The sequence below is a fragment of the Aythya ferina genome (assembly GCF_964211825.1).
Source record: "Aythya ferina genome assembly, chromosome: 5".
In the NCBI taxonomy this organism is placed as follows: domain Eukaryota; kingdom Metazoa; phylum Chordata; class Aves; order Anseriformes; family Anatidae; genus Aythya; species Aythya ferina.
The window spans coordinates 5,995,855-6,023,437 of NC_140301.1; the positions used below are offsets into that span (position 1 = coordinate 5,995,855).

The window sequence follows — 27,583 nt, forward strand, 5'->3', positions numbered from 1 at the left end:
CTAACGCACAGGCTATTCATCATATGTTGAGGTGCTTATTTTTGGACTTCACCTTGGAACAGGAAAGGATGACTTTTGTCAGCACCTGAAAAGTTTGTAAAAACCACTAAGCGTATTTACATGATGCATTTCAAAGGCACCTTACATATCTTGCTGAGACATCCACAACGCTCTGCAAAGTTCATTCAGCATTACCAGAGTTGTACCTACTTGGAACTCGATGTGAAATCGCCACCAAGACTCACCCTCTCTACAAGAATAATTGTGTGGTTTAAAGCTTTCATAGAACTAGATTTCTAAGGTACTCATTTCTCCTTTGTCCATCCCATGTTTCCTACACACACTTAAATTTGTTATGGACACTTTTCAATGACGTTACTAAGTGCATTAACTCTCTAGAGCTCTGAGGGCTACAAAGAATTTTGGGAAGCTTGCAAACCTGTTAAATAAATCCTTCATAGTGCTTAGCCTATGAAAAGATGGCAGATTTGTACTCTCCCATTTACCCCAAACTGGGGTACTGCTGTTGCACAATAATTCAAATTAACTGCTGTCATAGGAAATTACAGGTCCAAAGGCAAGGAACTGTCACAGAAGTCCTTTCACTTTGTCTTTTAATAATCTCAGACTTTTCAAACACTTAAAGAAATCTTACTCCACTGTGGCACCCTTTTGTTGGCTTCAACTAAATTTGCCACTGTTACAATGCCTACAAGCAGGGGAAATAAAACAGTAACAACGTATGCTTTACGTCCACAGCAAACCCTGCTAAAGGCCACTGGTATTGTCTCCTTCCTGCGTACTGCCTGCAAGCATCTCCTCTGTTACATTTAGCCTGTAAAAACCCCAAGAAATACTTGTAGTTTGGGGATTTTTTTTTATTGCAGCTGTGCACTATCTAGCCCCGGAAGATCCCACACAGATCCCCCAAGCCACTGTGAGAACACAAATAAAAGACAATTTATTTTGAATTGTTACAAACTGAGAACTCCAAGAAAATGAAATTCTACTGTTCAGCACCAGTGATCTCTGTCATTTATCAGACTCGGGCTTCCTTGGGCTCTATTTTATAGCCTTCCACAGCATGAAGGCTACTGCAGCCAGCCCTCCATAGCAGCGTTTGCAGAAGGTACCCAAGCCTTCCACAAAAATGCTTTACCTGCCAAGTGTAATTCCATTCCCTATCCTCTTCTCCAGGTGGATATTTCAAGGGAATAAATATCAACAGTGCACCGTGCAATCAGCCTTGCAAAGCCAAGGCAGTCTGTAGCAGAAGACTGGTGCTTTTGTGTGATTTGTGAACATGCAGCTCTTCAGACACCAGTGACTCCATGCCAAAACCAGAGCCACCAGTAACATGGCAGTGATGCTGTTCTTACACAGAATGGAAAAGGTTCCTTGCAGTTGTCTCACAGATTTCAAAGAAGAGTCAGAATGATGGGCTACATGCTGATTTACCACAACATTCGCTGTGAGGTGTTTAATTTAAACCTGAAGCAGAAAATCCAGGCATAAGTAAAAAAGAAATACATTTAAAACAAAAGCCGTGCTTCTAGTGTGCTTATTTGTGGTTATTAAGCTGACGTAGTATGTTAGGGGTAACTGAGGTGAGAATACTAACCTGGTGTTTAAAGGTTCATCTACAACAGTTAAGAATAAAAACTGAAGGAACATCTCCAGACAAATAAAGATCCTTAAAAAGAGCTGCACACAGCACGCATGATTCCAGATGACTAATACTGTAACTCAGAAGACACACTCCAAATTGATTCTCATGAATCAGGGCAGTCTTTTCCAAGAAACATTTTAATGATGACAGTTGCATCTGTGTCACCTCTAAACAACTTGGTCTTCTTTTAGCTTTCTGTTTACCCTTGCAGAAGAACATAACCTTGCAGACATCAGGCTTTTTAATTTTCTGAAGAGCAAAGGCTGTGCTTTTAGTAAGCTGATTTCAATAGCACATTTATCTGTCACACATACTGAACACCTATTACTACTCAAAAGAAAACACAGGACCATGAGAAGGGCAAAAATATTAAAAAAAAAAAAAAAAAGTATAAAATTAGAAAAAAACTGTCAGTGTAAACCAAACAGCAAATCATGCTAGGGAAGAGTAGGTCAAAAGAAACAGCAGAACACACTCTGAAAAGCAAATGGACATTTTAAACACCAAGATTGAGGGCTCTGACTTTCAGCATACGGATAGTTGATAGTCACAGTGTAGCTTCTCAACACATTTTCTGCTTTGCAGACTTTGGAGTATAAAGAGAGTAAGAACAAAGAGGACAGCTAATGTTAGTGCTTCTGGGTTAAAACAAAATAACAACGAAGAATCACTGAACCATGAAGCAGTTTTTTTCCCAGTTGCTATTTCAGATATTGCCTTCCTCCTCACAAGCCAGTACAACAAAGAAATGCCAGCTTCTATCCTATCACTGAGTAACACCAACACCTTATTTTATCCAGAAGGGCACGCAGAGCTCTGAACTGCTTACATAATTTTTCTATGCATTTTGCTGCACCCAAATTGTGTATTATAGCTGACAGGAAAAAAACAAAAAAACAAAAACAAAAACAAAAAACAACAACAACAACAAAAAAAAAAAACAGCATGACTTCTTCAATTTCCTTTTCTCTCATTGGTTGTCTTCCTGGCAAGAAGCATTGCTTCTGCATACCCAACTTCATCTGAGCCTTGCTCTGCATGTTTAAATAAATAATATGAAAACTCATTTCTCTGACACCTTGTTATATTACAGCATTGGAAAGAAGCTTCATAGTTCTTAGCTTTAAGCATGTGTGGAAACAATTTTGAGGAGAGAAACAAGATCTTCACGTCACAGGATAATTCAGGCTCGATAGAACCTCAGGAGGTTTCTAATCCAACCTCCTGCTCACTGCCAGGTCAGCTTTTAGATCTGACCACACTGCTTGGGCTTGGTCCAAGTTGGTCTTGAAAACCTCTGAGAATGGAAATGGCACAACCTCCCCGGGCAGCGTATTCCACTGCTTGACCAACCTCATGGTGAAAAAGGTTTTCCTTACATCAAGGCTGAATCATTAAATTTGTTTCTCCTTTGCTTCTTGTCCTCCTGCCTAACTTCATCTTCTTGATCAATTTCAATACCTTGTAGGTATTGGCAAACAACTATCAGGTCCCCCTGAAACCAGCTTTTCTCCATGCTGCATATGCCTAGAAAGATCTTAATTGTGAGATTTTCCTTTATCAGTTTTCAGTTTAGTGAGTTAGAAGTGGCTACTTCCTCAAAAGAAAATGCCGAAATAAAAAAAATAAAAAAGATAAAGCAAGTATGTAGTCTTCAAAGAAGCTCTAATAATCTCTCAGAAGTGGACTTTTCAACTCCGAATTTTGAGGTAAGCTTCCTTTCTCTAGGAGTATTTACTCAAAACAATCCATCTGATATTTCCAACATCACCAATACTACTGAACAGCAGAGTAAGTCTCCTACAATTTAAGGGCAATTGGGCTGGTTTTGGTTACCAACCAAATAAAATTGGTTGGTAATAACATTTACCAGATAAAGTCAATTCAAAATGCAGGGCAAGCATGGACATTTCTCACCTGAATGGCAAATTACTTTAGTGAATTTTGGAAACCAAAGCTAGAACAGAAAATGTTATACTGCCTGTCTTCATACACAGAAGCTACAGCAACTTTGAAGTATACTTGCTCACATTCATAATATTGCTTTTCAAGTTCACTTTTGTCTAAGAATCTATGTGCTACTACTCCACAAATCTTCACAAGAATAAATTACACTTCCAAAGTGTTAAAGACACATTACATGACATAGGTCATGGGAAATTCAAACTTCAAATACTTACTGAACCCAATAGAACAGAGACCAAATCAGTATTAGAATGAAAAAGAGGGTTACATTAACTAAAGCTCTCTGAAATGATTAAATAATTTCTCAGTCACTGTGATAACATACATTCCAGTGCCTTAGATATCACAGAAAGTCATTTAGACTCGATTTCACTTTTAGCCATTTACTGGAGTGCGTAACCCTCTGGACCAATTCCAGATTTCTCAAATCCAATACAGAAAATTTCACATCAGCCTGAGCAGCAACTAATAACCTACACCATACCACATGGACTGTGAGCTGCAACAAGACAGACAGCGATACAGCAGCACGTTTTAAAACTGCATTCATTTTTCCTATGCTCTTCGGTTGCATTAAAAACCTCAAGAGGCTCAGCAACAAAACTTCACTTCTCTAACCAGCTATTTCATTGAAGAAGTTACTAGACAATTCACTCACTTGCCCCTAAAAGACAAAAACAGTACACTTATTCTTGTTCTTCTGCTTAATTCCTTAAAAACTTCTGCATTGAGCCAAACGTTATATTTAATCACCTTTGGTTTTACTTTACTTCTAAAATTGATTGGACTAATCAAGCATACGCTGCATAGCTGAACACAAAACTGGTTCTTTGTCAAATGACAACTAAACTACTGTTACCCCAAAGCATTTACAAAGCTCAGTTGAAGCTACAACATTGTGAAGCTAACTTACAAAAGGGATTTTTTTTTTTAAACAGACAACAGGTCTACAATCTGGCTATTTGACATTGGTATTAAAGCATGAAGCTTCATAGTTCAAAGATTTTTTTAAAAATTGATTTTTTCCCCCTTTCCTTTCCTTTTTTATTTTTTTAAAAGTATCACAAGACTTTCAGAAGAAGCTTCACATATGTTGCCCAGCCTCTCCTAGACGATGACTATCACTGCTATCAGCCACCAGAAACAGAGTGATCACACAGCTTTACAAAATGGTTGAGAGCCCCACTGGATGCTGTGGAGCTCCACTGACCTAAATGTGCCCCTACAGCAATGCCGAACTGGACTCTCAAACTCCTGCTGCATCTCAGGTCTCCACGGCAAGATTGCTATGGAGCTGTGTTGTCTGCAAATAAATACCACAGAAGTCCATACAGGACATGAGCTACCCAGAGCCATATTGCACCCTGGAATGCTTGCTACGCTTTCTACCTTCTCTTTTATTCTACTCTGTCCATCAGAGACACAAGCACTACCATTTGCTCCTATCTAAATGTGCGATTTACTCTCTAGCTTTTGTCAGCTCTTTTATTAAGGCACACTTTGAACCTGCACAGGTTCATTTGCCTACCTTACCCATGGGGATATGACCCCAGGCAGGAGACAGGTGCAGAATGCTTTCAGATTTTAGTGTGGCAACAAAACGAGAGCAGCAATACGGACAACAACAGGTTCTTTGCAGCTTTTAGATGGGAAGATGTGGATGGACTTACTGCAGACTTGGCTAATAATTTTGTTTAGTCACCTAAAACCATTGGTGCATTCCTTCTGCTCTCCCAGGTCTGGGCAATTTGCCTTGCTATCATTGGCAAGGTGTTCAAGGGTGCTGGTCTTCAAATCCTCCCACGTCACCATCCAGTAACGCCAGGTTTGCAGTGGCTTACAACGACAAGAGAGAAACACTTGAAGATTTTGCTACGTGTAGCAGAGGTTATGCTATGAGAAAGAGGTGCGGAGTGCAATTATTGACCGCTTTAAGCCTTCTATTCATTTCAGTGATCTGCCTGTCAAGAGCAGGGGAGTTGTGCTGCTACACCACCAGAGGAAGGGAAAGATTGTTTAACAACCATGCAGGTCTGCTTTGAAACCCAGCAGAAAAGTTTGACACTGATCCAGGGCAAACACAGTCCCACTGCATCTCACCTTGACGTATTGCCCTTGGCTGAAAAAAGGATGAGTGGGAAAAAAGGCAAAAAGCACACCATTGGGATTCTGCACTATGGAAGTTTGTCTCCTTCCCAGCAGCAGCACAAAATCAGGAGGATATACAGCATATGGAAAAGGTGCCCTGAGAAAGTAACTGGCAGGCCTACACTCCATCCACCAGAAGGTGGAAACAGACTGTGGACCATAAAGAATTTTCAAGCACCGAGTATCCCTGCTTACCTGCACTTTGAGATCTCATTTTCCCCATTAAAAAAAATCCCAAAATGATGCCCTGAAGTATCAAAAGGCTTATGACCAAATGCATTTTTTAAAAGGTAAAACAGCTGCGTCCGCAGTCCATCTCTCGCAGGTGCTGGGGTCCAGCACTGTGACAAATGTGAGCAGTGTGATGGGCCTGTTTAGGTATGCAGCGCAGGCTTCCCAGCAGCCACACCAGATGGCTCTCAGTAGGTCTCAACAAGAAGAACAACCCTCCTGGGCAAGAACAAGAGAGAGGAACAGGGGAAAACAAACAGAAGCTAAATATCTCATAAGGAAGCTTCAGTTAAGGCCCGTGTAATGATCATGGTCCTGCATCAGAGATCTTTGCTACATCAGTTACCTGAATTGTTGGGAAATGCAACTCAAACATAACACAGCCATGGGTTTTCTTATACGGGTTCTCTAAAATCAAAGTATTCCTCTTCAATTGTACTTAGGGATATCTAAATAGCATTTAACAACACAAGAACACTACCTGTATTTTCACTACTTCTGACGTGTCTTACCATGAATATAAAATTACTGAGCAACATTAAAATATTGAAGATTGAAGATCTCATCTGGAATCTGGCAGGTTCATTTTTTAGCTCAAACACAAAACTAAGTTTACAGCACCATTGCAATTGTTTTAATGTTTCCCAATTCATTTTCTCCCTGAACATCAGCCAACACACAGTACCAAATACAGAAAGAAATAAGAAAGGCAGATGGGATCCAAACATCTGTTATTTAGTATATTTGATATTTCACTTGGTAAGTGTATAAACGTACAAGTGCTTCTCAATCACATCTATCTGATGTGAATAAATGCATTTCAGAATTTGGTCCCGATTTCTCAAGCTATGAGAAGAAAAAGCAAAAGGTTTCCCTTTCAGTCACAGGACTCAAACAGAAAGCAGATGCAGTCTCTCTGAATGGAAAGAGATGTTTCTGAGGTACGTTACCTGTTGCCAAAAAGATCATGAACAGCAGCATAATCTGAAATCCCTGTGGTAATAAAGGTACCTAAAAGAAGCTGTCAGAAAGGAAAGGGTAAGGCAGCAAGTACAGAAAGAAAACCCACAACATTCAAAGAGCAATCTGGGATGTACATTTAATTTCAGCTGTGATACATCAGTAGTCCCTCAGGTACTTGCATCGCTAAATATGAAATCCTCAGATAAAATGATTTTATCACAATTCTGGCACTGCCCATCTGACTGCAAACTAAGCCCCCCCCCCCCCCCCCCAAACAAACAGTCATCCTTGAAGACACTGAATACTGCCAGTCCAGCTGCACTCCTAGCTCATGGCCTCACAATGTTATAGATATTTCCGTGTACCACACAGAAAAGCAAAAGAGGATGCTATCCTGACCTCATTTGCTGAAGAGCTAGGGGTGGAACACATTATCTCTCAAAGATCAAAGACAATAAATTCACGTCATAGTCCATTTCATATTTCTGAACAGCATCTCAGCTAAGCTTAAACAATATTATCTTAAGATGATTAAATAGCATCATAGTAATTCACAAATACCATCTTAATCTTTTTAGTTAAAAAGACAAAAGCATCGCTTTGCTGCCTTTCATGTCCCTCCAAGCAGTCTGCGTTTCAGACTTGTTGTGGCAGGAAAAACTGAAAGGCAGTGCATTAATCCTGTAAGACTTCAGGCAAACCACTGAATTAAAAGAGAGCCTTCTAATATTGTTTCGTGTACTCCCTAACATTTTCTGAAGCTGCAAATTTCAGTACTATGTTCTGTTTGGGAGCTTTTAGTCTAACATCTAAACCAGGCAAAGAAATACACAGTTTTACACCTGATCATATAAAATACACTTCTGCAAGTCCCTACATTTTTCTTAACCTGAGTGTTGTGTAGCGGCAGTCCCAGACAAATATCATTTAGAATTTCAGAAAGCAGCAGTACCAAATTGGAAAGTCTCAGGGAGATGCAATGTGACTTTAAAAGTGACTGCTACCACAGATTTGCATTTTCTCACTTAAGGTTACTTCTATTTCCACATGGTATAATGAGCATGAAACAACACTTGGCATTCTTTCAAAAACAGAATTAAGAATAAGAACCACAACAGGTGTCATGAAACAGCAGGAAAGGAGACTGTGAATTTTTGTCTTAAGAAGCCTAACAACATTCCCTCCCACCACTACCCACGTGGTCCCACATGGTTTGCACTCCCAATGAAAACACTAGATTCCCTGAGAAGCAGAAATCAATCTTGATGCTCGTAAGAAACTGCCATGCTGTTTCAAAATAAGCTTTCCATATTTGACAAAATTTGAATTTTCCAAAGACAAGTTGACAGCTACTAGCTCAGGATCAGATTGCTGCTAAGACTTACGCTCCTAAATACCCATGTCACTGCTGGAAATAACTGTTTTAGTACGTGTTCTCCTCGTCCAACAGTCCACTCAGGAACATGAGCCAAAGGGTAGGATCAAACAAAGATTTGAGACCTGCACCAGTTCTTATCAGGCAGGTAAGAGCCCTTCAGCTGAGAAGACTGCCTTTTGCCAATGTCTTTAAATACAAGATTTGAGAAATAGATTTGCTTCACAAACTCACAGCAGAATCCCTTACACATGAGGTACTGTAGGTCCTATCACTGGCTACCAATGATGCAGTACATAAAACCAGTGTACTTGGGACCCAGCTGTCAGTGTGGGAACTCACTGTAATGCTTTGCAGACCAATTCAAAACCACTTCTACCACGTGAAGTTAAGGACCAATGAGACCATTTGGCTGACTTAGCTCAGGACCCAAAATGCCTTCACTAGCTGTGGCTGGATGCTAAACTGCAAACTGGGCCAGACTTTTAAGTGGACTTTGCAGAGCTTTTATATATATATATGACACCAGCAGAAAATGAAGACAACTTGAGACAATACCACTGACCTCCAACAAACATGTTCATTTCACTTGTATTTCTCATCCACTGAATTTTCCAAGAGCTCTGACAGCAAAGCAGTTACAGAACACTTCTCACTAGCCTGAAGTGTTGAACTTACCAGGCCAGGAGCAGCAGCGGAGCCCAAACCCTTATTTCCCCCTGGGGAAGGGCTAATGGCAGGGCCTGCAGGCTCACATAGTGCCACAAATATCTGAGCTCAGCATGCTTGCACTGCAGCCACATGAGGAACTTCTGCTCCCGTGGCATCCATCAGCCTCAACGACCCAAAATCCACTGAGCCAAATGGGAAGACACTGCAGTGACGTGCACTGGATTAAAAGAGTCACCTACCTACATGGCTTTCATGGCAAGAAACATATTTGAACCAAGAACTGAAACATCCATAATTACTAAAACCTTTTTAATGCATTCTATTTCACTTCCTGTCCTTATTTGCTCTGCAAATGCTGAAAAGTTATTGTAACTGTTCCCAGAAGTCATGGAGGGTTGAGATTTCATTTGTGGGTGGTTGTTTTTTGTTTGTTTTAATAATAAGTCAATTACTGTCTAAACTTCCATAAATACACAGATATTTACTGTAAGAGTGGGTGCTCCATTTTTCCATTTCAGCTCCATTACCACAGTGAGCAGTGCATGCTTAGGAAAATCAAGGTGTCATCTTTTCTTTGTAGGTGTTAAATCCTAAGAAGTGGACAGTAGCAGATCAAAAAGGTTAAAAAAAATAAATAAATAAACAAATCAATTTACTGTTCGCTATTTCTGGAACTTGCTTTTGAGTGTTTAAATCATAAGCTTTTTCCTGAAACTACCAAACAAAAAGGGTTTTCCTTGACCTAGAGGAAGGAAAAAAAAACAAACACAAGAAATCAAAACAGGGTAGCAAGTGAACAGAGAAGATATGAAGGGGATAAGATTTGAGAATGAAAACTATATCCTATATTTTTATCTGTACAGAGGACAAAGAACTTATAAATACAAAATACTACATCTTGGCCTACACAAATACAATAAGGGAATTGCACAGTTACATACACTTGCAATGTGTCTTGCCATAGCATTCCATTAAATATCTCTGTCTTAACATTACTGCAATCTGTTAGAGGAAGTTTGTTAGATGGCTTTCCTTCCTTCCCTCTCAATTTATTTCAAGGTCCAGCAGAGCCTGATTCCCCCTGCCCCAGCAGAAATAAACCCAGGCTCCACTTTGTGTGGCTTGACACTTCCAAAGCATGAAATGAGCTGACAGTGGAAGCTGCAGGTAAATTGGCAACTTAAAAAAAAAAAAAAAAAAAAAAAAAAAAAAAAAGAGGAAAAAAAAAAGAGAGAGAGAGAAGGCATTTCCACTGAAACAATTAGGAGCAGAAAACTGGCTAGTTAATGCTTGCTAAATTTAACACACTTAAGGACACAAACATTATGGCAAACAATATTCTGGAAAAACAAGCACATTGTAAGAACTCCTTACTGGCTCCCTAAACACCTGGTACTGAGAAGGGGATGGTTTATATTAGCTATACACCTGGGAAGAGGAGGGCAGACTGGAAAAATTGGAGCTGAAGTGGCAAAACACAGGAGGCAGCATTTCCAGAATATTATCACTAAGGTTTCCCCCCCCTCCCTCACAGACAATAAAAGGTTTGCTTCTTCTATGACAGACTACCCTGCAAGGCAGCAGCAGCAGGAGCACAGGCCTTAGCAGTCTTTGCGGCTATCTGATTACACGCCACATCCACTGAATTTAGTGCGACCTCCGCAACCAGCTGCCAGGAGACCAAAAATAAACCCTTCGGCAGGTTTTAAAACAGGAGACACTTCAGCACTTTTGCCCTCACAGGATTAGATGCATCAGTTTTACTTTCTTTTCTCTCTGCTTTCACAAATGAGTTTTACTGGTCAATTGCTGGGGAGAGGCAGAGGCTATGTTAGACACCAAAAAACAAGCACAGAGTTCAGAGGTAGCTTCTTCCTTCGACAACTTCAGCTGAAATTAGAAGCAAGGCAGCCAACGTGCCGCGGAGATAAAGCTCAAGGTGGTAGGACAGACACACGTCATTTAGCAGGCTACCAAGTAAACTCATCTTTGAAACTTGTATGCCAAGATGTTGATGTCCATTATGGGATAACTTCAAAAGTAACACTTGTGTTTGGTTGTTTTTAAAGAAAAAAAATGTAGAAAACTAACCAAGTGCTAATGAAATCACTTCTATTAACACAAAAAAGTAATCAAAGAGAACGTTCCATCAAGCTTTTATGAGAATAACTGAAATGACACATTTCTCTTTCCCTACGGTTTTTGGTTGATTGTCTTTTTTCTCTTGTTGTCTGGGTTGTTTAAAAACAAATGAACAAAACAAAGATTCCTCGGTAACAGAATCTGCTAGCAACATTCATCAGTGCAACAGAACAAGGGAACATCAGTAGCATTTACACCAGAAAGTTTCTTGACCTAAAGTTCTGGGGTAAGGGAGGTAAACCGAATTAAACTAACTCCCAATCATCATTTTTTCATTATTTTTTCATATATAAAAGGAGGTACAGATGAGGATTTTTTCCACAGAGAATGCTGTGAATTGATAGCTTTGTTCCAGTTCACTACAGATTCTTATTGATTTTCTCTCATTTTAGCCTGCATTGATTTGTTAATCCCTTCTCTGTAACAGTTCTAATGACAAATCGAGAACGAAAAAACGCATGCTTTAGGGCCTGTTCCACCAACCTCTTACTTCAAACCATAATTGAACTTGGATTTGGAGTATGTGTATATATCGGGTCAGACATGACTCACCCCATTCTAGGGTACTCTTCATACTGACGCCTTTCCGTTCAGGCTTCTCATGGATGGACAACGCAGAAAAGAACGGAAAGAACATTGGTAGGGCAGAACAGGATTTCTGCATTTAGGGCAGCCACGTCCCAAGGCCTCTGCTCACACAGCCTTTGTCTTAGTATTAAGTCCATTTTTAAACAATTTTGCAGCATTCCCCCCATAGTCAATTAGCAGGTAGTAACTGCATCACGCGTGGGAGTGGCACCAGCAAACATTCAGGGCATTTGTTGGTGCAGAGCAGATGAGCACTGAGCTGGATCCCAAGCTGTCCATGAGCTCAGAGGCAGCAGCAGTCACGGTGCACTGTTGGTAACACAATCGATGCAGAAGGACGGGACACGGTATTTTAATTTAAGGAATATAGTACGAGCATATGCAGGTCTGAGAGTTACAAGCAAGATAGTTTAGATTGGTCACTGCTGTAAGTAGCTGCAGTCTCTTTCCATTTCCCTGATAGTTTTAAAGAACTCCAAGTAGGGTACTAATGGTGGTCTTTAACTGTCCAGGCAATCCAATGGAAAACGAATTTATGCATGATGTTGCTGAAGCCTTTGCCCACCCTCACATTTGTATCACTGCCGTGATCACGTGCTGTGTGGGTCTCCAGCTCCTGACTTATGCCCATGTCACTCCTCCTACTTCACCCACATTGTAGGAAATCAGCCCTTCGGGGTCTCCCTTACGGATCCCAGTGCAGCCCAACTCCTGGCTGCCACCTCACTGCTGCAGCGCAGCCCTGGCAGAGCAGCTTTGGGCACTGAAGGCAGCCCTCACCCTGGGAGAACCCAAGGGAGAAGCAGCCAGCCCAAGAAGTAAGCCCTCTGTCTGCAATGGTAACACAGAAATGGGAACTCCTCTCCATCTGCTCACAGAGTTGACAAGAACAGCGTTGCTCTGTTACATGGGGCGTGCAGATCAAGCACAGCCCATCTAACACAGACTGTCTTCACGTGCAGGCTGCAGTTTCATTCTTTTGATGGATCATTTTTTTCCCCCCAGAGGTCTAAAAGTACAAAAATAGTTATTTTCCTAAACCAAAAGGTTCCACTTTGCAATATTATTGTGCTTTTATAATAGGGCAACAGCAAGGCTTCTATATTAATGCATATCAATCACATAATGCTAATCAACTAACACAGCAGATATCTTAGGTTTGTCTGTCTTGTTGGTAGATGCTTCACAGCTTGCAACAGGAGTGGGGAGGAAAAGCAAAAAACAAGAATATACCAAGAGGTGTATTTCAGCAGCTTAAAATAAACAACAAACCACATTACTGCAACAGGCGGTGAAAAGAGCAGCAAATTGCTTTGACTGCAGAGGGCCAAGAGAACGTACATACTCCTGACAGCATTCCTTGGAAAAAAAAAGGAACCCTTTGGAGGATCCAAGCCACTCAGTACTGCACAGGATGAGCATACACACTGCAACAAATGTACGTACTGGAAGTACAGAGCACAGCAGGGTCAGGAGAAAGACAGCAGGTACAGGTTGCCACAGGGCAGGGAGTTATTTTCATTCCCTGACACAGCCGGCCCCCTACATTCATCATCACCATTCAGGCTTGGTGACAGGGAAAGTGAGGAGGGAATTAAGCCCAAGAAATCACATACCCAAAAATGACACTGTGACACACGATTTTTTGTGATTTCCTAACTGAAATTCCAGCTCCCTGTCCTCAGCTGTGATCCAGCACAGCTTTCTTTAATTACAGAAAGGAGACAATGAAAACATGGCTCCATGTGAACGCAGCGCTGCATATTCACAATGACCGTAGCCCTTCCTTCCACCAATTTAGTGAGACACGTTCAGCACTGCACAATGATGACTTCTCACTTGTTTATTGCTGCAGCAAATGTTTGCTGCGACGTGAATGACATGCTGAACATACCACAAACAGTAAAATGATAGCTATTAAAACCAAAAATACCGAAACGGCTTGGAAAAGCATTTTGACAAGGAAGAAACATTACACCAGGTCTTTGTAGCATTTGCTAAATACAGAGGCTCATCATATTTCAGGCCATTTGTATTTAATTGTCCTTTCATCTGAAGAGCAGTGGATGTGAATGCACATCAGGCAGCAGATGAGTCAGATGTTCTGAAGAGGTCCAATCAAGGACGTCCCACAACACAAGAGCACTGCCTGCATAATGTCTCACACAACTGACTTCTGCTACAGCCTCGAGTTTCTTTGCAGTGTCTCATCCCATTCCGCTGTGGCTATGCACCAAAGCTCCAAGAAAAAATAATAAATAGGCCTGCAGTCTCATAATTCAAAAAGTTTAAACACGTGAGACTCCAGGAACCTTATGTCCACATACAATTAAAGCTGCCAGGGTGGCAGCTCAGATTAGTAGATAATTATCTTAAATTCGAGCTTTTGTTCTTCCACCATTTCAACTGAAAGAGGAGAAAAGGCACTCATATTTATCAAGGCCAACGTTTCAAAATGAATTTCTGAGATGAAGGCAAACTCACAGTGGAATAGGTCGCTCAAAACACTTCAAAAACCAAGTTTCAGAGTGGCAGACAGACACAGACATTATACATTATACCAATTTCAGCACAAAGGAAGGGAGAATCCCCAGTCCTTGGTGGAGAAAGACAAGGGGATAGAGACAAGTCACAGCACAGGAGGTTACCTAAAGGACAGCACAGGAGATTTAAACTAGTGTGCCTTTCATATTGCCCTGTAATTCTTAGATCAGTTTCTCCTTTTTGGTTTTAACAGGATTAACCCCAGTGCAGAGGCAATCAACAGACCACAGCTTGGCCAAAAATTTGGTTCAATCATTAAAAACAATTTATAAAAATTGTTTGTGGATGAAAGTCATTAGTTGTAAGTCTCAACTATTAAATTGGCTCTCCGTATTGAGGTGCAAGTTGGAGTTGATAATTCAGGGTAAACACACAAAAGAACTCATCCTCTCTGTATTCATTTTGATTCAGCTCTCAAATCAAACCTCATCTCCATACAGCAACAAATAGAAAAAAATATAGTTCATGTGTCAAGTATGAGCTAGTTTTCATTTACACAGCCCATGTGCTGCAACTTAACCCAACTTTAAGTCTAAATTTTAGCACTGACATTATTTTGTAACCTTGAAGTACTTCGGCTCTTATTATCTGCTTTTTCCTTTTCTCATCAACACAAGCTCCTCTCTCTCAGGGTACAAATGATGCTAGCTCCTGATCACACACTTCTTAAATCATCTTCATGCTGTTAGCTCTGCAAAGAATGATGCCTGCTCCAGAACACTGCCATTGCTATTCACTCCGATCAGGTCTCTCGCAGGTCTGTAAGAAGGAACAGCGCTGAGGGCAGCAGAATGAAGATGAGATTGTTTTTACTCTTCCTTTCCAAAGAATATATCTGATTGCATCTCTGTCCTTCACCTTCATGGATCACTTGTCCTGCCAAGCTTAAGTTCCCCTGGGCAAAAGCTACAGCTGTCCTGACTTTGTACTGTACAACAGGACTACACACTTTGGGCGTTGCCCATAGCATAAATGAGTAACAGCACGAAACAGATTTAACACCAGTGTTCTCTGTAAACAGCCGGTGACAAAAGCAAGGAGAAGCATCTCAAAACAAGGAAGACGGGTGTTTGAGACTCCCTGGAGCCAACACCGACTAAATATGTTATTTGTTACTGCAGTATCCTGGACTCTAAGGCTCCACTTTTCACCTTTTCACTTTCCACAGGTGATGGGAAAGGGCAGAGGCTGACTCTCCTAACCAAAGTCTCTCTGTTAAAGACAATCAAGAAGCTGAGATGCAACGCATATTTGCAGCTGAAGCTGTCAGCCTCTACCTACTCCTCACGTGCCAGCTGCCCCACAGGAAGACACAGACCTTTCAACTGGTCATTTGTCCAGATGGGACCTGCACGTTGCCTTCCAGCAGGCCAATTGCCACCTGCTGCTTCTTGGACATTAACAAGGCAAAGTAGAGTTTGTCAGCAGTATAGGTTGCAAATTGCAGGCGAAAGGAAAAAAAAATATCGAGTCCTTGTGTGATGTTTTCTTCCTAATCATCTTTGTGGTTGTGGATATATCATTTTGCTTCAAATTAGCCACATAAAAAGAAAATTTCCAATACCACTCAAGGACATTACAAGGTAGAGAAATATTCAGGATTGCCTGAGACAGAAGCTGTGATGTTACGTATCAGCTAGAGAAAAGCCATTAGCTAAACTGTGACAGAGGGCTTCAGACAGAAGTAGTGCCTCAGCTGGGCCACGTCTGTGGTGTAATTGCCTGAAGTAACTAGGAAAATAAAACTAACATTCACATTTTTTAAGGAAAAGGTACAGCATTGAAGAGGCTTTCAGGGTAGGGCATAACTGCATTACCTGAGCGTTCCCTAAGCTCCCAACCTTAGATGCTATCGCGCTGGGGAAGCTTGGTGTGCTAGCCCTAAGGAACAGCACGGAGCGTAGAGTGGAGCGGAGACACCACGGCTAGGCTCTGTAATCAGGTGGGGCCTCGATTGTTCTTGTGCACAAAACTGCACTTTTTGCCACCCTGAGCCAAAGACCTGTCATGTTTTGACAAATGCTGTACCCTAGTGTACTTTTTGCTCATTATAATATCATTATAATACCAAAACACACCTCCATCCCAAAAGCTACCTGCCTCCAAGGTGTAACCACCCCTCACCGAGCATGCGCCCTGAATTTCTCGGAGCCTATTACTTTAAACGGAGATGGGAGAACTTTTCACCAATCATAGCTAAGATATGCTTGACTAGAGCCACTGAAGTTCCACCTAAAAGATAGAAAACCATATAAATTGGCCCAAGAGAGAGGGGATGTTAGGGAAGATACCACCGTCAGGGGAGATACCATCCTGAGGAAATACAACATCCTTAGGACCTCCTGACTCCTGGGATCAGTCGACGGGCTGAGCCTCTCTTCCCCCCCCATTGGGACGCCTTTGGGTGAGATCTGAATACTTGCTTATAAATCTCTATAGTCTTTGATCCTTTTAACGCGTTTATTTCTAGGCTGCGCACCTGTAACATCTGTAACACCTATAACACCTGTGTATTTCATGCATACTAGCTTGCTTTTGCAGACAGTCACTATCGCAGGCAATCCAAAAGAACCTGATTATCTGTTGCTGTAATAAACCATACTTGATTGCATTGTGATAGCTCTCATTAAGTGCAAGTAGGGTGAGGGTGGTTATCCGTGATAGTTCAGTGTTCTGAATCCAACCAGACCCCCAGACGGTTAATGCGTTGATGGTGAATGTCTGACTGGACCCCAGACGGTTAATGTGTTTTTGGTGAATGTCCGACTGGTTCAGTACCCTGAATCCGACCGGGCCCGTAACGGTTAATCAGCTACACCCCTTAACGCGACAAGGTCCCACCTCATCATATTAAAGTTGCGGCTATCTCCTGTATGCATTTAGATCTGAAGGAATTTGGCATCTTCTGCTAATGGTAAATCTGGTTCCACCATGGAAAAAAATCAGTTTCTTAATGCAAAAGCCTTTTAAGAAATTTGAAATAATTGAATCAGATTAACTTCTGAGCTTACAGGAAGAGCAGCAAGGGCTTGTGCTGCAGCATTTGAGAGGTTTCTATTAGGAAATTGTTCTGATTGTCTTAATGCACCCAAGAAAAAAAAAAAAAATGGAAAAATGATAATTTCCTTCATTACCTGAGATGCTCCATTTAGGCAAGGCACGGAAATAGGGACGTTACACAACAGCTCCAAGTGTTGTTCAGACGCTGTGCTCGCCTCCTGCCTGTCGGGAACCACCGTGGGTCTTCCAAGTTGCCCATAGTCTGATCTGCCCCAGGTGAACACCTTCCCAGTTTCTAAATGCAAAACACATTTCAAGATTAGTTATCCACTAGGTTCTTGGAACATCTGGATGCTATTTCAAAACTAGACCACCACTTCTTAATGCATCTTATCTAAAGCTTCAAGAAGTGAAAATTTACTCACTTCTTAAATGAAAACTTCTTTGCTTCTGGGAGCATAAGGAAAAGTATACTAAAACTACCTGAGGACACGTTAAGATGTCCTTTAATTCAGTTTCTTCAGCCTCGTTAACTTCCTAACAGAAAGGCCATCTGCAGGGTGGCCTGGGCTGTAAATGAAACCACGTCAGTAAAGCTGTGTAACCCACATATACTGCGTGCAATAATACACATTATTTATATAAAGGGCATGTTTCTAGCTTGACAGCAGCACAGACAGAGCAGCTCATTCTGAAAGGTACGAGATTCTTCTCTGTTCCCAGTATTTGCCTTAGAGATGTCCATCCCATGTCCAGTATTTAACGTTTGACGTTTTCCCAACAGAAGCTGCCTTCTGTAACGACTTCTGCTGGCAAACAAACAGCCCTCAGGACAGCAACTAGTTAGTCAGGAACACCACCACGGATGTCATTAAGCACTGGAAATGCACTGGTTTGTTCCTACAGGAAAAACAGCTTCAAATGAAGTCAGCAGTACTTGGACCATCCTCCTCTCCAGATTATAAAGGTGCTCACTGCTGTAGGACTGACACCCGCAAGTCCAGCCTCCAGCATGAACAATATCCATAACGAAATGCTTTTTACCTTCTGTTCCTCCTCCCCCCCCAAAAAAAAAAAAAAAAATCATGCTAAGTGCCAGCTTGATTTTCTTACCGAGTTACACAAACACAGCATCAACTGGGTGTTCTCAGCTGGCTTTTGACTAGAAGCAGCAACCCATGTTACAGCCCAGAAGGAAGCCTGCGATGACCCTGAGTGATGCGTAAGCTTCAGCCAAGCATTAAACTTCTCTCCAGAACTGAAATTATCGAGCTAAATGATCTTATTTTCCTCATATCTGTGAGAAGCCAAGTAAGCCAGCTGTAACATTCACTTCTCCCCTTGGAAGTCAGTGTGGATGTGCAGAGTGCCCAAACACAACAGCTAAGGGTCTTCTTAGCACGCCATAGCACAAACCTTTGGGAACCTAAACACCTCCCTTTTCTTTTGGTTGCTGTTAAACTGCCCTGAAGGGGACACAGCTAGTCACTGCTGGTTGGGGGGCTTTAAATTGATAATGCATCTCAAACTGGAAATCTCTAACTTGGTGCATTTAAATACAGAACAAGTAACATGCATCTTCCCTGGAAATCTGCTAGCAGTGATATCTTTTACACAGATCTCTGAAACTTTTTTTCAGATTCATTCTCTCAGTTCACTGATAATGCTTCCCCTGAAATAATTAAGGGATAAAATTAGTTGTCCTTTTCTTTCAAGGGCACGAGGATTTTCTGCCTTTCGAGATGCCTCGTACTTCAGGGAAAAGCTGAAACCAGTCAGATACTTCTTTCAATACATGAAAGGTCTTTTAGCACAGTGGCTGCATTTTGTTAGGTTAAAGCATTAAAACAGGTTTCATTAAGAAAAAAACAGTGTATCCTACAGAGATTAGAAAAACAGTTTGTAGTTTAAAAAATGCTTGCTTTGCCAGTAGTGTATTTTGCAATTTGTATGGATCTCTGTTAAAAAGTATCTGCTGCTGCAGAAATGTTGCAAAAATGCTCCTTTATCAATAAATTCTACTGCAAATGCAAACTGAGCCTCAGAGGCTTTTCCATCAGACCAGATTACTTTGCCTATTCAGGACCCTGCAAGCAGACCAGAAGCAGACCCAGCAAGCTGCTCTATTTTGTACTAACTACAGGAACTGAAGCTGAATTTTATGGAATTTAAAGCCAGGAAGAGCTTCTGTAGCATCTATTTTGACTGTTAACGTGACACAGGCTCTCAAGCCCTACCCAGACATTGCTGCATTGACCCCAAAGACCACAGTTCAAATAAAACATTTCAACTCTAAGAAGCCAAGTGCAGTTAGTGCAGCAGGGAAAAATGTCAGCAACCTGCAGTGCCCCTTGAAAGGCAAGACGTGCATTTGATGACACACCCAGATCCCGCCATGCAGATGACAGCACTATCTTGTAGAGGTCCCTCTCAAGTCTGACTCTTGGGGAAAAAGCTTTCCCAAAAGAAAATCGGGTTTCCAGCTGGACCCAGACACACAGAGAAACTCCAGCCACTCACAAAATAAAAAAGATCTTTTGCATCATCACAGAGCATTGTTCCACCTTCTCTGAAGTCATCTGCTGCTGGCGTCTGTGGATTCAGAAGGCAGCCACCTAAATCCCAAGACACATTTGACCAGTGACTCACTAAGAAAATCATTTTCCTGCACTGCAGGCCACCAGCAGATACCAGGAACCAGCAGGCATGATCACTGCCTTACCCAAGAGTTGCTAGACGAAGTTCTGTGCAAAGGAGGCAATTCTGCTCCCCTCTGCCAAGGGCCTGTGAAAGGTGCAGAAAAGCGTGGTGGTCCACAGCCAACTGCGGGGTCAGAGCAAAACACCATGAGCACCCACGCTGAAGCCAGACTAAACTACACGTGTAACCTCCCTTATGAATCAAGGGCTAGCGTGTACATCACTTGCCACAAGATTCTCTCTCCACATTTGTTTTTACTTTTCAGAAACCATCTCTCTTCTCAGCAAGATTAAGTTGTCTAACTACAGTTGCCTGCAACTGTTTAGTGTATCTTTACCAGCAATGACTGGAAAAATGCCCTTCACCTGGTATGTCCCCCATGTGCCATGCTCTGTATAAGTTGGTCTTTTTTTCCCCAACTGCATTGTCTCTCTCTCTCATACATATATATACATACAGACACACACACACACATATATAGATATATAAAAATCAGTCCCCTTATGGTTTTCTGCAATTCTATTATTCTATCAGTTTTTGAGGTGCTACACTGAATTCTCAAACAAGTTGAAATGTAAGCAACAGAACTGCAATCATTATGATCCTGGTAGTTTCACTCCTTCTCGGCCTTATAAAAGCCTTGAAATATGCTCACCTCTATTACTGCAAATCATTCCAGCAAATTTGGTGGAAATAAAGAGCACAAGGATATTGGAAGGACTGGAAACAGACAGCAGGAGTGCTTAGCTACAGCGGAACACCTCCCATGCACAAATTCCATTTTCTTTAACTGGACGAGCAAGCATAGAAATACTTATACATACAACACCAAACAGAGCCTTTAGGCAAGAATAAGTCACCCACACTGTTTACAAAACAGAAATAACTGTAATAATTCTGCTTTCTCCTATTTTGCCACGGAGAGAAACAAGTTTCAGGCGGTTATTGGTAGGCAAACATAGAGAATATCACAATTTTTAGAACAGATACATTGATTTTTTTGCTTTTAGGCAGAGCTTCTTGAATGCCCAACTATGAGGTAAGCAACCCATTCCTTCCTTAGTTCTCATCAATTTAGTTCTCACTTCTAATCAGCAGAAACTCATTTCCCAGACCCGCTCCTGTGGTGAGCATTCCCCCCTCCTATCCTCAGCCTTCTGCTAGGTTGATCATTCCTACTTCTCTGCAGAACATATCTGCCTAGGGATCCTTTAAAAATAAAAATCCATCTCTACTGCAAGAGAACCTAACAGAAGTTGATTTAGAAGTTACATTGTCTATGAAATACAGATTATATTTTCAGCAAACAAAAAGAAATCTCAGTCTGAAGTGGAAATTTCAGACTGAGCCAAACACCAATGCATGGAAAATTCCAGCCAAAAAGGTTAAAGTCTTGTCAAAATCCTAAGCAAAAGAAAGCACTGAGTTATGACAGAAAGTGTTAAGCAATCGTAACAAGAGGTATTGCTACTGTGCTGCTTATAATATAGATGGTATTTTAAAATGTTCTAAGAATATTTGAGAAAGACATTAGTCATACAGAGTAAGGAGGTTGCAAGATGAATTACTTAAGAATGAAGGGTGATATAACAAGGAGTGTTGGTCTAATATTAGAACAGAACAGATTTTAATTAGAAGTCAAGAAAACATACACAGTGATGAGTCAACTGGACAGAGTACATCAACCATGGAAGTGGCTGAGGCATCAGAAAAAAGGAGATATTTTGTACCAGACTCCATAGAGTAAAAGGGCATAAAAGGCAGGAGGCATTTCTACAGCTTGTGTGAAAGAAGCGTGCAACATTGGAAAGGTTTTTTCCGTTCTTCTAAGATTCTAGTGATGCCTCCTAAGAGCTTGGTCTTCCATGTTCTGAGCACAGGGACCCAATCCCAAAGGCACTTCAACTCCTCAACTGTGTACCTTCGTTAAATCCCAGGTGACTTTATTGCAACCGTTCCTTTTATCAGCAGGCAAACACTACTTCAGGTGAGGCCCAGAGGGCTCACTAATCTGGAATTAAGGGGCAATAGATGACCCGTGTATTCTGGGTCATTCCTGCGGACAACTTGAAGGAAACCTACCATACAGTTCAGAGAGCTAGGAAAAAAAGGACAGAATTGAGAACCTTTGAAGGAAAATCTTCCCAACAGCCCCTTAAGTAAGTACTACATACCACCACAGTCAAGATTCTCCATGGTCACACAGCTGTAGCTGTAGTTTCCTCCTGCTCTTTAAATTCAGACTGCAGTGGGATACATACAGCAGCAAGTCATCTGAAACATGCCCGCATCCCTTACAGAACAGGGGTGAAGGTATCAGAATATTCGTTAGCAATCCACCGTCAGCCAGGCTCCTCTGCATTTTCCTTCAGTTCAGCCTTCTGTCCTTACACTACCACAAAGCTTAGTGGTAAAAATGGCTCCAAATTACAAGTTTACAACCCCTGGAGTTTTGCAAATCCAGCAGCATCACATAAAGCACCTTTCGTTGCTTCCTGCCTGCCTGTGGCTCTTACTGTGCCTCTTTACAGCGCTGCTGAGGCTGCAGAGGATATTATTTTTCCCTTCTAGCACTTTCTTTATCAATCTGCTCAGCTACATAAATAATCAGATATAAATATCAATTAAAAAAGCATTTGAGTTTTAAAAACAGGTTGGTTTCACTGTTGAACAGACACATTTAAATTTACTTATTTTCACAGATTCAGATTCATCTTTATATCAATTTTTCTATTTTAAGCTGATACCATGACTGCTCTGGCATTATCTCCTTGAAGCCTCTCTTCAGACAAGCTTTGAACTCTTCTTTCATAAATACAAGATGAAAAAGTTCATCTAGGCTATCTCAATTCACGGTTGCATTAACAATTACTTTGCAAATGAACTCTGGATATCCGTTCTGAATGCTTAATCTCATTCAGATCTGAAATAGGAACTTCTATATAAAATTCCTAATGCCTGCTTTCACAATAAAATTCACAGGGGCATGTATTAAAAACCTGACGTTTACAGGCTGCCTTTGCCTCCTCTCTGCCCCCCAGAGGGCAAACCAACACCTCTCCCACAGCTACAGATCTCGTAAATGTCCTGAAGGACAGCAGAACGTCCTCCAAGCACTCTGACAAAATACCTCATCTACCTCAAAACAGCATTTGTGCAAGGGAACCTTACAGGAAAACGTTCACCCATCCATCCCTAATTCCCTCTCGACTGAAGAGGACTTAATTCAGCAACTGGAAGCCAAGCATCACGACTGCACCTACAATGCTGTAGCTGTGCAAGGTTTCAGTACGACACGGGATTAGCTCCTCTGACAAGGGTTTAAATGGCCCCCTCATTCTCTTGCACTGAAGTCTGGTGTGCCAAAGCTGCCCACACCTCTTAACACAGCTGTAGCCTTCTGCATCTTTATATAAGAAGGTTTATTCTGATTTTTTTCCCCCATGTTCATTTATAATAGCTAACAATAATGGACAACTAAAATATAAATCTATGCACAGTATTAAGGTCATGCCTGCTCAGGAAAATTCCAACAAAACAGCAAAAGCACTTCAGGGATGTGAGCAACAGAAATCTAGCAATCATTGCCATTTTCAGCCTTCTGCAGCCACAGGCTGAAGCACACAGCTAGTTCAGAAGAGTCCACAGAGCAGCAGCTCACAAGAGCTTCCAAGCACCCTATAAATAGGTTTAAAACCACAGCAAAAGACCAAAAGCCACAAGTGCCACGGGAAGAAAAATAACAATACTCCTGCAGCAGCTGTGGATTTGTCAGTGAAAGCTTGGCCTCAAGTGGGCCAAAAATTGCTGCCGTTCTCAGCTACGTTGGATATCCCCCAATGTGGCGACCAACTATGTGTGAGAGCAAGACAAACCAAAAAGTCACCTAAGGGATTTCACACCACTAGAATCAGGGGCTCACTGGCAAACAAACAGCTTCTCACTGTAACCCGTCTCTATTGCCCGCAAAATAAAATAAGAACAAAACATAGGAAATGGAAGAAGTCAGCCTGGAAGACAAACGTGCATCATGAAAGAAAATTCAGCCAACCTGGAGGAGCTCTGCTGCAGCACATGAATGTAAACAGACAGAGCATAAGGGAACATCATGCATTCTCTTTCAGAACCTCCTGGAAATAGCAGGGTATTAACCAGCCAGAGACTCGTATGATAATTGGCACAGCAGATGCTCAGATAGGCAGGCAAAGCTATCAGGATGCGAGACCCTCTCTAGGAAGAGACAGCAGGACAAGGGAAGCTTTTAGCCCAGACAGAGAGGTCCAGAGCACAGGTTGAGAACTCCGTTGGCAACCGTTTACACCAAGACAGCTTGAGGGACCTGAGGCCCAGCTCACAGCTCTCACCTCTACAGGATCACTCTTCGCTGTGCTCAAACAACTATTTGTGAGGGGAAGGTAAACCAAGCTAAGGAATTGATCTGGCTGAAAAAACAGCCCGAAAAACAAGCTTGGCAGCAGGCAGTAATGCTAAAGGCACTGCTCTACTAAGTTGGTTTATTATTCTGTATGATGGGCTAGAGCTAACGTGCAGTTTCACATGACATACTAAGCTTTTTGTGCACTTCACCGACAGATCCAACTTTATCGGGACTATCAACACCATTAAAAAATCTTAACTGCTTTGACTTGCATGCATTAAAAACAGGGAAGCTTTCCCTTCTTTGCTTCCACAGTTACACCAAGTTATGTATCAAGACAATGTTCAGTTAATGGGATTATTCGCATACTTAATTGCGTGCTTCACGGCTTTGAAAAATTGGAAAGAAAAAAAAAAAAAAAGGATCTTTCTAGTATGGCATATTCCAAGACTTCCTATATAATCCTGAAGCCTGGCCTCTGGTTTTGTGTTTTAGATAGGGTAAAGGCTGCTTTGCTTTTAGAAGAGACACTGGAAACCTGAAATACCAAATGAAGCTCTGATTAAGCTGGAAGGAAAATTACAGCATGTAATTTCTTCCATTTTCTATTTGTGCTCATACTGCTGATATCAAACAGATATATGATCTTGGCTCAAAAAGAAAAAGGGAAGGCCATCGATTACCACAGCAGGTCTGTGCAATTGTGGAACAAAGCTGACGAAGTGGGGTGTGGGGCAGTGGAGGTGCTGAAGCACCTATCCCACTCTGCATTCATCCTGCAAGATGAGAAAATTCCCCCCTCATTTCTCTCCACTCATGATTAGAGTCATGACTGCCTCACCAGCTGTGCCTCTGGCTCATTTTAAATTCAAACTACGATGCATATCTCACTTTTAGACTTTTAATAGCAATGCCTTAAAATGCAGATTGCTGACTAAATTTAGTTACACGATTAAAAACAAATCTAACACATCTCTACCCAGCAAACAGAACCGCTGAATTCAAGGTTCAATAAAGGACTTAACTCTTAATCTAAACACAAAGTCCTAACAAAAAAAAAATATAAAGGAAAAAAAAAATCACAGCACAATTTAGTGAAGCCTTTAAAAAAGCAGGATGCATAAAACATTAACCAGCTATGGAAAACTATCTGCGAATGCATCATAGTGTACTATAGGGTTTTTGTTCTGTAATTCTGCGAATAAATTCAGCACTGTGCTACTACAGCAGTATGAGTCATACTCTTTTACTGACATTCTATATTTATATCCCCATGTCCTTCTGCGCTGTTATATGCTTTCTCACATACAGGTCTCCCTAACCTGGAATCTCCTTTCTGCTGCAGTCCAGCATCTCTTCCTCTAACGTCCCAAAGAACACTAAGCAGGTATTTATTTCTAAAGACTTAATTATTTCTGGACACCACTTTGAAAAAGCAACACCTTTGAACCATTGTAACAAAAAGGCATAAGCTTTTACTCACAATGATTTTATGGTGCCTTATTTCCTACTCTTTGTCTGTAAATGGACTGTGCAGACATTTATCCCCTTACAAGTCCAGGTCTTATTTCATTAGACTTAGCATCATACTTTGATGCAGAAAACGTTATCTCAATAAGTTACAAAATACCTGTGTTTTTTATATCACATTATAAGCAGCATCACCTATAGGCCCAATCTCGAGAACATCTATGAATCTGCCTGATGATCTGGAGAACGCAAGTTCTCCTACTCCTCTCAATACCCCATTGCCATCTGAGTCTATCTAAGAAAGAGAGGGCATCTGCCTAAAGGAGATAAACAAAGTGAAGGTAATTAAGTTCCAAGTGCTAATATTTACCTTGCCGAAAGACTCAAGGGCATGGTATGGAGAGACAAGCACAGAAATATCACAAGAAACACTCTGAAATGGCAGTCTGCTGAAGAACTGGGCTTTCTTCTGGTTGTCCACAAGATGCACTCCCAAGGACAAATATTCTGAGATCTTTTAAACAGAAATTTTACTAGATAACAAGCCTCAGACATGCACAATTCTGAAGTGTTAGAATAGTCACTATCTACAAAGAAATTGGTAGCATTACAAAAACAGTGTTAGATGACCTATCCTGGAACCTCTTAAGAGGCTTTAACCTTCTCAGCAGCTCCAAGAAATAGCTGAGTTCAACATCCTGTAGAATTCAACCCTAAATGCGTGTTGTTCTTAGCAAATAAAGTACAAAAACACAAACCAGTATCACAAAACTGACAGTGGCACCTTCAGAGCCTCCCAGGAGACCACTTGACTTGTTCAGGCGCAGAACCAACCACAACTGACTAAGAGAGCGGGTTGCTCACCTCAGATAATGAGCAGCTGTAACTGCAGCATTCTCACCAACAGGAGGAACAATACATTCTAAAAGAGGATAGGAAGTGACATTCATGTCCTTTGAAGTCAAGAGATGAATAATGAGCAATAAGGTAATGTATTCCCTCTGGAATATTATTCCCATTTTTCCCTACCCACAAGAGAGACAGAGCTTAAGAGCATGGAACAAATCACAAGGTTCTTCCTCAGGCTGTGTGTTGGCAAGTTGCTGAACATCAAGGAGACTGACGGGAGAGAGGGGGCAGAGGTGTAAATAGCTCCGTAAGGGTGAAAGTATCTAAATGACATTTATGCTCCCTAAAAATCTCCATCATGTACATGAATTTGCTATCCAGCTAGCAGAGTTTCCTTTGACTCCTGCCCTCTCCTTGCAGCTCAGACCTCTTGCTTGTTAGAATTCACATACTAAGAGACTGGGAGACATTTCCAGCATCTCAGAGCCACAAAACACAGAGTAGAAGAGGCAGAAATTTCAGTATGGAAGCTTAAAAGTTTAGCGTTAGAAATATTTCTACCCACAGAGATACAAAGACTGGAATGCAAGTCCCTCCTTGTAGAGCGATCTGCTGTACCCTGCAAAGGGGGAATGACACTAGTGAGGTTTACTTTTGATGTCTGCCAAATGAACCAACAGCTGTCCACAACCACCTCTGTATAGCACCAGCACACCCACCTTTAAGGATTACCCAGGTGTGTACATGAACAGAGTTCAACATGCTCTGTGTGACCTGCTATGCTGCCTGTTAAAGTTGTAGGTTTGAAAGCAAAAAGTGAAAAATAAGAAGATAACCTTTCTCCTCAGGACCAAGAAAGTAACTAAAATGAAAATAAAAAGAGCAAGAA

General features: G+C 41.4%; 1 protein-coding gene across 1 annotated transcript in view; it reads right to left on the minus strand.

Moving 5' to 3' along the window:
- SERGEF (secretion regulating guanine nucleotide exchange factor) overlaps positions 1 to 27,583 on the minus strand; it is a 138,691-nt gene that overhangs the window by 82,362 nt on the left and 28,746 nt on the right. Inside the window, 1 exon segment of the mRNA XM_084521969.1 lies at positions 17,432 to 17,592. Within this exon segment, the coding sequence (XP_084378095.1) occupies positions 17,432 to 17,592 (161 nt within the window).